General features: G+C 27.0%; 1 protein-coding gene across 1 annotated transcript in view; it reads left to right on the top strand.

Moving 5' to 3' along the window:
• Positions 1 to 12414, top strand: part of LOC107439003 (nuclear pore complex protein Nup133) — a gene marked incomplete in the record, with an annotated part of 54695 nt that overhangs the window by 14016 nt on the left and 28265 nt on the right. Inside the window, 5 exon segments of the mRNA XM_071186501.1 lie at positions 810 to 871; positions 2482 to 2555; positions 6906 to 6985; positions 8546 to 8648; positions 9424 to 9492. Of these exon segments, the coding sequence (XP_071042602.1) occupies positions 810 to 871; positions 2482 to 2555; positions 6906 to 6985; positions 8546 to 8648; positions 9424 to 9492 (388 nt within the window).

Here is a 12414-nt window from a genome sequence, read left to right as displayed (position 1 = left end):
AATAATAACCTGTTTATTAATATATAAAGCATGCAACTATATTTGAAAAATTGATCTTTTCAGAGTATATTATTTAAATTTTTATTTGATTTAATATCATTAAAATATTACTTTTTGAAAAAACCCACTTGAAGTTTTCAATAGTAGATACCTACTATAAAATTACATGAAGATTCCAGTTTCTTTTACTTTACTAATATTAAAAACTTAATCATATAAATCTTGACAAATTTATGCTGCACTATAAATTATATAAAAGTAAATGCAAAACAATAAGTTTTAGTAAAAAAAAAATTTTTTTGTTGAAAAAACCCACTTATCGTTCCAAGTGGGTTTTTTCAAGGTGGGCCCACCCAATAAAACCCGGGCGGGTTTTTTCAAAGTGGGCCCACTTGACGAACCCTGGTAGAAATCTATGAAATTTCTTTTTCACAGTGACAACAAAAAACTAAAATATCAAGCAAGTGAGTAGACATAACCAACGACATGTTAAGATACATATTTTCAAATATAATATATAAAAATTAGTTTTTCATATAGGCTAAGAAAACCTGAAACAAAGTTATAAGATGGGCAAAAATGAAAAGTTAATAGTGATCAGTTTATATAAATATGCTTGATTTTTAGTTCTTCATTTTAAAAAGAATACCAGACTGAAATATCCAGCAAGTGAGTAGTCATGAAGGACTTAAGTGTGGAAATATTTTTAAATGTAAATTCAATAGAGGATAAGATTACTAAAAATAAATTTGTAACTTTTTCTGCTTTTTTTTATATAAAATTGAATTACCAAAAGTATCTCTTTATAGAAGGAAGACCTTAACTTAATAAGAGGCTTAAAAACTTGGTGTTTGGACATGCAACTTTACTCGTAAGTTTTGATTATTTCTTTTCATTTGCGAAAGATATGCTTGTATTCATAATAAAATTAATTTCCATATGATTAGTGAGGTCATTTTAATTACAAGTTTGGTATTAAAATGCTGGTTAGTATTAAAAACGTATTAAAATACAGATTGTAAAAACAGATTTATAGGTTTTGTATTCTTACCACTTTGGTTGTCAATCACATAAAAAATTATATTTCAGCCTGCAGTCTTTTCTGCATAGAAAACCAATATTTTTTCATATGATTTTGTAGGAGAAATAAATGTGGGTGATTCTCCAAAAATTTAACATCATGTGCGAACAAAATATCACAAGATTGGATTAAAATAGAAAGTTATTTTTTATACCTTTTAAACATAATTTTTTCCATGCATTTAACAAAGATGACTCAATAATTGCCTCAAAGTCACTCTTTTGGCCTCTCCGAAACTTTCTCTTGAGCGTATTTAATTTATTTAAAAAAAATTTGCACCAACATTTCAATAATTAAAGTAGTTATGATTAATTATTTATTTTTGAAGATGTAAAATAATATTTTTTTATTCCGATTAGTTATTTAGCTCATTAATTTGTGTCATTTGAAAGTTTGTTCCAAGATAAAAACTTTCTAAAAAAAATCATATGTGTAATAAGGTACAATGTGTAATAAGGTGATGATTCTATTAGAAGAACTTCCTTAAGGCTAAATCTGCCTTTAGAATTTAATAACAGGACTTACATCTAAAAAATGCCACACTTCTGACATTTTATGAGCTAAAAGATTGATTTAACAGTGAGTATTTTTAAAGTGAGTTCCCTTTATTTTTCTTGTATTAAGTGCCTTATAAATAGTAAGTCTGAATATTTCTAGATTTTTTAAAGCATTTTTAATTTTGGAAAATTTGTGGTGTAGTAAATGGTGACTGATGCATGTTAAATCTGTCGAGTCGCAAAGTCCTCCATTTTCCTATAACAAATCATACCTCTGGGGGTACTGATCCAGGAGTTTCCTTGTCTTCTGGATCGGTTCAAAATTACAAGGCTACGGAGTAGAACATTAGTAGTCGTAAACCCGAAATTGGGGTGACTGTTCAACAACAGTTATAAAATAATGTAAAATAAAGTGTGTTAATCTAGAGGTCCACCCACAAATTGTATAATAATGGTTGAAGTATATATTTTTCCCATTTAGCCGATTCAAACATTTTAGGACTCTTAAGTAATATTAAATAAAAGTTAATTCTCATGTAGGGAAATTTTATAAAGGTAAACTGGGGATCATATACTTATTTTAAAGATGAAGATAAAAATGTAATGTGTTAAAAAATGTAATCAAATCTTCTATGATTTCATATCTTCTATATTAATCACTGAATCCATTTATGAAAAAAATATTCTGTAATTTATTTTATTCTTTATTTAATAAAATAATTCCTTTTAATACTGATTATTTTTAATTAATGTTGCTTGATCTGTACATTTGAAAACATGTTTTTTATGTTACTATTTTGAGTTAATCTTTTTTATATTTTTTCATCACTGTTGCATGTCTAATTAATAAGCTCAATGTGAAAAACGAATTTTAATGAGCGGAGTATTTTAATTTTATTTCAGATCTGGTGTTATGGTGTTAACTGCTGCTCACAGATCATTGGGATTTTCTTCCACAAGCATACATTATGCTTTTGGTATGCCTTAAATTTTCATAAAATCAATCGACTAGTCCATATTTTTATTAAAAATAATGTGTTTTTTAACCCCAATACTTGGAGATTGGCATGCTCTTCTTGATTTTTTACCCCACTAATTATGATATTTTTTTAATTTATTACTTCTTAGTCTGTTTTTATTGAAGGTTTAGCAAGCTTGTCTTAACTTACTTTCCATTCATTCATTATTATTATTTTGAGTCTACTAATATCTTAGCCTGCTTTTATTGATGATTATGATTAACAATCTTACCTTAACTTATTTTTCTGGTAATCATTATTTTTTGAGGTAGCAAGTTACTTTGTTTTTATTGATACTTAACAATCTTTTGTTAATTTGTTTTACTACTTTTTTTTTAGTCATTTTTGTATTACATAGCCTACTTTTGATGATTATTAGCAAGCTTGCCATAATTTATTTCCTGTTAATAATTGTTTTCTTCTTTTTAGTCTAATTATTACTTAGCTTCTTTGCTCATTTTTTATTTAGTTTATAATAGGAATATTTACTTTTAACACATTCGCCAATGACAAGTTAACTCTCATTGACCAATGACAAGTTAACTCGTCGTTGCACTTGCACTATCTGTTTCTATTTATGGAACTCGGGGGCATTATGGAATACTACAGTTGTACACATTGTTTACTTGACTTACATTTTTAATAACAAAATAATAACCAGTGACTTGAGATTTTCTGTGTAAAATTGCCAGTCTACAAAATGTTAATTAAAATGAGTATGTTTAAAATTGCTCTTAATTATTATTTAAACATATAAGCTCAATTTAACATTCTTTGGTACATAAAAGTTTCAAGTACTTTTGTATAGAAGAGATGCTTTTAACATTGCAATGGTTTAATTGGAGATAAGTTTATTGATATTTTATTATGAAATGCATATTTTTTTGATCAGTATTTTTTTTTTTTTTTTTTTTTTTTTTTTTTTTTTTTTTTTTTTTTTTTTTTTTTTTTTTTTTTTTTTTTNAGTTAATAGTTAAAATAACTATACAGTTACAATTTGTTTAAATATGCATGATTTTCAGATCTTAATTTTAAAAAGAGTACCAGACTGAAATATCCAGCAGGTGAGCAGTCATGAAGGTCTTAAGTGTGAAAAAAAAAATTTAAATATGCAAAAGAGGATAATATTACTAAAATAAATTTTTAACTTTTTTCTGCCATTTTTTTATATGTAAATAAAATTGAATTACCAAAAGTATCTCTTTATAGAAGGAAGACCTTAACTTAATAAGAGGCTTAAAAACTTGGTGTTTGGACATGCAACTTTACTCGTAAGTTTTGATTATTTCTTTTCATGTGCAAAAGATATGCTTGTATTCATAATAAAATTAATTTCTATATGATTAGTCAGGTCGTTTTAATCACAAGTTTGGTATTGAAATACAGGTTATTATTAAAAACTTACTGAAATACAGATTGTAAAAACAGATGTATAAGTTTTGTATTCTGAACATTTTGGTTGTCACGCACATAAAAAAAAATTACATTTCAACCTGCTATCTTCTCCACAAAGCAAAACCAATTTTTTTCATGTGATTATGTAGGAAAAATAAGTGTGGGTGATTCTCCAAAAATGTAACAATATCATGTCGGAACAAAATATCACAAGATTGGATGGAGATAGGAAGTTATTTTTTATACCTTTAAAACATAATTTTTTCCATGCATTTAAGTAAGATAATTCAATAATAATCTCCTGAAAAAATATTGCGCCTGAAAGTCACTCTTTTGACTTCTCCAAAATTTTCTCTTAGACATATTTAATTTATTTAAAAAATTTTGCACCACGTTTCAATAAGTAAAGTTGTTATAATTAATTATTTATATTTGTAGGTGTAAAACAATATTTTTTGATTCCGATTAGTTATTTAACTCACTAAGGTGTGTCATTTGAAAGTTTGTCTCAATATTTTTTCACAACATTCTTCTAGCCGTGCAAATAAGTGCTTTGAAGATCTGATGTTCTTATCATAGATTTGAAGTTCTAAACTGAAGTGTGTAATATTTTCTGCTGTCATTCTCTTATACAACAGTTTTATTAAACATAAAAACTTTTTAAAAAAAATAATAATTCATATTATAATGTGTAATAAGGTGATGATTCTATTAGAAGAACTTCCTTAAGGCTAAATCTGCCTTTAGAATTTAATAGCAGGATGATTAATAAAAATGTCTCACTTCTGACATTTTTTGAGCAAAAAGATTGACTTAACAGAGAGTATTGTTATAGTGAGTTTTCTTTATTTTTCTTGTATTAAGTGCCTTATAAATGGTAAGTCAGAATAGTTTTAGATTTTTTAAAGTCTTTTTAATTTTTGAGAATTTGTGGTTTGAAAACGCCAAGTTTGTGGAGAATCACCCGTATAAGAAAAAAAACAAACCTCTGAAATTAATGTGTTCTTGAAATAACCAGAGGGTTGAAAAAGGTATGCCATTTTCTGTGGATTCAAAAAATTCTGGTCTTTTAGTCCATCAAAAAATTTGATTAACAATTTTAAAGTAGCGAAAAATTTGATGCGTTAATCTAGAGGTCTACCTGCAAATTGTACAACAATGATTGAAGTATATATTTTACTCAGTTAGTTGATTCCAAAATTATAGGACTCTTATGTAATGTTAAGAAAAAGTTAATATTCATGTAGTGAAATTTTATAAGAGTGAACTGGTATATTTACGAAAAAATATTCTTTAATTAAGTTTATGCTTTATTTAATAAAATAATACCCTTTAATACTGAGTTTTATTTTTAATTAATGTTGCTTGATTTGTAATTTAGAAAACATTTTTTTTTTTATGTTACCATTTAGAGTTAGTCTTTTTTTTTTCATAACTGTTGCATGTCTTATTAATGTCCTCAATGTGAAAAATGTTTTGAATTTTATTTCAGGTCTGGTGTCATGGTGTTAACTGCTGCTCACAGATCATTGGGTTTTTCTTCCACAAGCATTCATTATGCTTTTGGTACGCCTTAAATTTTCATGTTTTTATTGAAAATGTGTTTTGTATTTTTTACCCCATTGCTTAGAGATTTTCACGCTTTTCCTGATTTTTTTTTCGTTAATTATTTTGTTTATTAATCTACTACTTCTTAGTATGTTTTTATTGAAGGTTTACCCAGCTTGTTTTTCATTAATTATTATTGTTTTGAGTCAACTAATATTTTAGCCTGATTTTATTAATGATGTTGATTAACAAACTTAATTTATTTTTCAAGTAATTATTTGTGACAACTAATTACTTTATTTCTATTGATAGTTAGCAATCTTGTCTTAATTTGTTTTACCATTTATTATTATTTTTTTTAGTCATTTTTGTACTGCATAGCCTGCGTTTGATGATGATTATTAGCAAACCTGCCATAATTTATTTTCTGTTAATATATTTTTTTCTTTAAACTAATAATTACTTAGTCTTTTTTTTTTTTTTTTTGATTTATTTATATTTCAAATTTAGTGACATTAACTATACAGCATTTTGCTTGTTTTTTAATGGGAATATTTACTTTTAATACATCATTGACCAATTGCAAGTTAACTCTATTTTTCATTGATAAGTTACCTTGTCATTTCACTTGCATTATCTCTTTCAATTTATGGAACTCGGGGTGTTATAGAATATTACAATATGACGCTCTTTAAATATATATTTTTTATTTTATAACTATTGATGAACAGCTGACCAAATTTTTGGGTTTACTGTTACTGATGTTCAACTCCGTTGCCTTGTAATTTTGAACTCAAACCAGAAGACAAGGAAACTCCTGAATCAAGTATTGGGATAAATGGGCCATTATGTGTGGGACTTTTTGATGGAACTAACCCACATTTCTGTTACACAAAGAAGAAAACCTCTCATGGTTAGCCTAACGGCAAAGAAACTCTAACCCATAATCCATCTACCACTGAATACATTTCACATCAGCACTGTGGTCAGTGCACGATAGATGCAGATTCGTATGGACCAGCCATCTCTGAGGTTCTAACCCAGTTTACTGCATTAGAAGGAGATCGCTCTGTCCCCTGAGCCATCACGGCTGAAATGTTTATTGTTTACATAAAATAGTCCCATGAAAAACAATCAGTTAAAGTTCTACTGTATTTTTAAAAATCCATTTCTTTTAACAAAATCCTTGGCACTATTTTTATATCTTGATGCATTTTCTATTTCCTATGATGCTCTGAGTTATCAAAGTTTCAATGTATATGGACTACAATCCACTGTATGTGGATCATGCAATGGATCAATTTCTTATGTATTGATTGCTTATGCTTTAATTTCTATTTTAAAAAAATGAACATTCCTTTTTAGGTGTTTTGGATACTTCGACTGATACACCTCCTCAAAGTTTTGGTTCTTTCCTTGTTACTAAATATGTGCAGCCATATCAAGTACGTTAAATGATTTTTTTAAACTTTTATAGTAGTTCTATGTAGTTAGTATTGTTTAATAAGTAAAAGATGGATTTTACACAGGCTCTAATTAAAATTCTCACATGGCAAAAATTTTCCAAACATTTAATAATCTGGAAATTAAGCATGCTGAAATCAGGGTTGTTTAAACTCACCTAAAATAACAGGTAAAATGCAGGGAAATTTGAGTTTTTCTCTACAAACTGGAAAAATACAGGGAAACTTATTTCTTATTTACCTTTTTTAAAAAAGGGTGACACACTCAAAGCACAATTTATGGGATATTTAAAGATATTTCAGCTACACTAAACTATTTCATTTGCTAAGGCATTATTTGTTTTAAGTATGTTCAGTGGCAATCCTGAGAATAGAATTGTACTATTCCTTCTATTCAGCATATTGTCAAACTTTTAATTAAAAATTGATATTTGTTTATTTTATGCATGTGTCTTTTTTATAATTTCTGAAATAAGATTTCAATAGTTTTAAGTAATAAATTTATTTATTTTCACTAAGAGTTACCAACTACGTGCATATAATTCTTCTTCAAACTTGCAATTTTCCTCTTTCTATCATTTTCTTTTTTATTTAATTTTCATTTTCTGAATTTTTATTATATTTCCTGAACATATTAAAACCTAAACATGTCGTTGAAAATTTTCTTTACAACATATTTTAGAAATGCATTTTTTACAACATAGTTTAGTGTATAAAAATAGATAAAATCAAAATTTTAAGTTTGTGGATTGATATCTGGCAATTTAAATTTTTCAAAGTGATTTATTGAAAGATCATTCTACGATTAATGTTTGTAAATGTTATATATGTTTGAGTTTTATAGCATGAAAAGGGTTATAACATGAAAAGGTTTATTACATGAAGAGGTTTATAACGGCCATTGAGGTTATTTTAGTTATATCTTTGAGATTTCTATGTCCATTTTTGTTTTCTAAGTAATTTAATGTTGGTAACATTCCATTATTCCTAGATAAAATGAAAAAATTTTAAATTTTTTTTTGTTGCTTTTTTAAGCTTGCTACACTTTTGTTATTAACGCTAAAAAAATTTTCATTTAAAGTATAGTTTTTTTTCTTCCTCATTGTAATTTAAACCATTTATTCAAAATAGTGTAAAACTATTGGAAGACTCTAATTTATAAAAATTTTGGTCTGTTACTTCTTTTAGAAGACTTTATTAAGAAGAATATGCATTTTATTAATTCCTAACTGAGTAATTTCTGAGTAATATAGTTTAACAGCAGAAATGCATACATAAACTTTCAAAAATTTTCATGTTTTTTAGAGCTTTTTTTTTATTTAAAAAAAAATAATAAAAAAGAATTTTGCAAATTGTTTAAAATCTTTTTTCATACTTTTGAGAATATGTATGAAAAAGGCATAGTTATTAAATTTAAAGATATATTATAATTTTGTTTTTTTTCAATCATATTAATTATTTGATGCTTTAAGCAATAAAATGTAAGTCTTACATTATGATAATGTTTAAATCCTAGTAAGTTAATAAATTTGAAATGTTTAGGAGGTGATGGAAGAGCAATTGCTAAATTACAAGTTCATCTTACCGACACCTGACAGTCTAACTGCCTATGTGTTCAATGCTGAAAAAGTTTTGTCTGTCGAAAGTAAGTCATAAAAAATTTCATTTTTGTTCTTCAATTTCATAGCTGTATCTAGTTTATGTCTGTGTACATATATGTATACATAGGTAACTTGTAGCACTATCTTCATAAATCCAAAATCTGCAACCCCAAAAGAGTCAGACAGAGATTATTATTGTCAGATTAATCAAACATTCGTGTATCAAAATTTGAAAATATAATGTCCTGAAATTTGTATTTATATAAAAATTTATGTTTAAATTTAAGATTAATTTATGCAATGGTACAGAAAAAATGGAATACATCCCTTTTTTTTAGGTCTCTGTAAACAAGTTGCAGAAAAAAAAATTCTTTAATTTTTGCTCTTTACCATATTTTTTCAATTCAGGATTTTTAATTTGTTCGATGAATACATCAATTTTAAATATTTTTTTATTACATTAAAGTCATCTTTTTTTCTCTCTCAACCTGTTGCATCTAATAAACCTTTATTATATGGAATTGTTTTAATAAATGCAATGATTTGTCTATTAATTCCAGTATTTTTGTTCAAAATATTTATATTTGTTCACCAATTTATTTTTGTTCAAATATTTACTTTGTTATTTTTGTTCACCACATTGACTAAAAGTATTGAAAAGTTGTTCTTTTTTTTTCACATTTCAAGGAAAAATTTAGATATAAAACCAATTTTTGTTCTGTTGCAAACATAAAAATTGCTTTAAAATCTTATTTCTCTTCTTATCTTTAATTATAGATTTCAGCTTGTGGTGATAATTTTCTTTCCTTATTTAATTAGTTGGTGCAAGTGAGAGTGAAATTAATGAAACCGATCTTTCAGTTGGTGGAAACGGAATTTTGGGATCTGGTATGTATTTTGGATTTGGTAATTTCTGTGTATCAATATTAACCCATAATTTGTGCATTTTATAAAATAATTATTCTTATTTTGATGTTTATACCCATTCCATAATTAATCGATTCTGTGAAACGTTTCTCTAAGTGTACTATACTATCTCTCATTATATAAATTTAGAGTTTCTTTATATTTTATAAATTAGTGTGCTTAAGGTATTTTTAAAATATGTTTTTTATTAAAACTGTGAAACAAATAGTTTTTATCTGTCAAGGCAGTTTTTGTAATGTCAAAACCGTTACTTGCAAGAAAATATAGATTTACACAGAAACAGCAGGCAGCTTAAATATTACAATCATAACTGTTTTGTTAGATACACCCATCTAAAGCTGTTAATAACTTAAAATGTTTCATTACTTGTATTGTTGTGAAACGTGTTAAGTTGATCCCTTTTATGAGTGAGTTACATTTGTATGAAGCGGAAAATCCCGTATCCGATATTTTTGAGACTTCGTCAAGTTCGGATAATAGGTCTTTAAGAAAACATAAAAATATCTTCTTTCAATAAAAAATAACAATCGAAGATAATTAGCGTCAATTTCAATCAATGACGAATAAATGCACGTGGAAGCGCTATTTTCGCAGCTTTTGTTACAAGTTTCCACGTGTTTTTTAAAATCTCCATATTTTAATACGCCATTATAACATACCACAAATTCTAAATCACGCATTTCTGTTATTACTAATTCAATTCTCAATCCACTAGATTAGCGACTATTCCACAATCAATCCGCTTGGTTTTGCCAGTCGTTTTTTGAGTAGTTTTTAAAAATGGATTTTTACTTAGTTTTTAAAATTTCAATGTTTTATTATATTACAGTCGAACTTGTTTATAACGAGGACAAAGGGACCGTAACATGTACTCATTAAATCCGAGTGCTCGTAATAAACGGGTCCTTAAGACAAGCGTGCAACCAGAAGAGGGGGAGGGGGGCTTGGGAGGTCAAATGATTTGTTTACTTAAAATTTAATTAATACTTACTTACTTTAATTACATTAATTAATTTAGTTAAATACTTTTCTTAATTTAATGACAACTAAACCCCCTTCCCTCGCATTTCTTTATCATTTTGAAAAAAAGATAAGACAGAAAGATGAGAAAGAAGATTGCAAGACAGAAAAATATTGCTCGCTGAAACCGGGTCTTACTTGTTAAAAGCGACTTCTGTTCCATAGACTTAACATTGATCCAACCAAAAATTCTCATTTCCCTCGGTAAATCCGAGTTCTCGTCAAATCCGAGCTCGTTATAAACGAGTTTGACTGTATTTCGTTTGGCAAACTTTGAATCTTGTATTTTGCGCTTAATTATTGATGATTTACCTGCAGTCTGGCGTGGATTTACGATTTGTCAGTTATTACTACCGATTTTCATAGTTGTTTAATGCTACATTATCGTACACGGGGAATTTCAAATCTCGAATTTTTTTTCTGATTACTTTTTTATACACTCGATTTGTGACGATTTTATTGTTCACGTTTTTAAAAATTTTGATTTAATTTTTTAAAAATAGTATTATGATATGTGAATTCCGAATCATGCTTTTGAAGAATCACTTAATGACTGGCTTTAAGCGGTACAATTTTGGTGGTAATAATCATTTTATGCATCGACGTGAGAGAAAAATGCAAAATTTTTTCTTGTGCTGTAGCAAATTGTTGGATTTTGTTTCTGTGATCTCCATTTTTTTTTCATATTGTAGCGGAAATCGTATTAAAATCAAAAAAAAATTCGGAAGTCTAGGAAAAAAATTATGCAGTAGTGCGCGAATTAGTGGAGGAATCTGATCCCTGCATACTTTTTTAAAAATCACAAGGATAAAAACGATTTTTTTTTTCTTTGAAAAGGAAAAAGAGCTTTGTTTATTTTGATTGTTAAAAAGTGTCCAGAAAATAGACCCTTCTATTAAATGGACGTCCGGATATGGGACTTTATTGTATTTACTCCTACAGAGATGATTGTGCCCCAAAAAAAAATCTGGATTTTTCGCAAACCATGAATCGGAAGTTTCCGAAATCCAAAGTCTAGAAGTTTCAAGAAATCATCGATCACATTTATGTATAAAAATTCTTGTATATATTAGAATATTAATAGCTCTAATATTTTAAAATATTAGCGCTAGAATTTATACTTGGCATCTCTTTTATTTGCTAATATTTTTTCCGGCAGAATAATAAATGTGATTACAGATAAAAGTGAACTTGAAAATAATTATTCATTTCAACACTGATGCACATAATTTATTTAGAATTTCAAGTTTTGAAAATATGAATGATTTAAATTTATGAAGACATTAATTTTTTGAAATGCGTCATTAATGATATTACTCAAGACATTTTCAGGTTTTTTGAGTTTTGCCCACAATCACCCTTTCTTCTATAATCATGTGCCAAATAAGCTAAAATATTTGTGAGTCCTTTACATCCTTAGATTGACTTTTATAATCAAGTAATAAATAGAGGTAAAATATTTATAAGTCATTTGCATCTTTAGATGGACTCTTATAATCAAGCATCAAATGAGTTAATATTTGACAGTTATATCCTAAGATTGAGTTTTATAATTGAGTACCAAATGAGCAGAAATATTTGACCTGCTTTCTTATGAGATGACCATCAACTACAATTGATCACAAAGTGATCAACTCCCTCAAATTTCACTGTATTATGTAGATAAAATAAAGAAATTAAGACTATAAAAAATTATGTAATTTTTTTTTTTTTTAATAAAAAATCCAATTTAAGCCGTAACTAAGCTAATTCTGCATTTGTTTCTTTTAAACCGATGTAAAATTTAGCTTCATAAATATTTGGAATTTATTCCTCTCTTCAAAGTTTATATTTTTCCTCTAACAATTCATGTCTTTACCATAA

The sequence above is a fragment of the Parasteatoda tepidariorum genome, chromosome 10 (genome assembly GCF_043381705.1).
Source record: "Parasteatoda tepidariorum isolate YZ-2023 chromosome 10, CAS_Ptep_4.0, whole genome shotgun sequence".
In the NCBI taxonomy this organism is placed as follows: domain Eukaryota; kingdom Metazoa; phylum Arthropoda; class Arachnida; order Araneae; family Theridiidae; genus Parasteatoda; species Parasteatoda tepidariorum.
The sequence above is the reverse complement of the archived record's forward strand: the minus strand, read 5'-3'. Positions and strand labels throughout refer to the sequence as shown.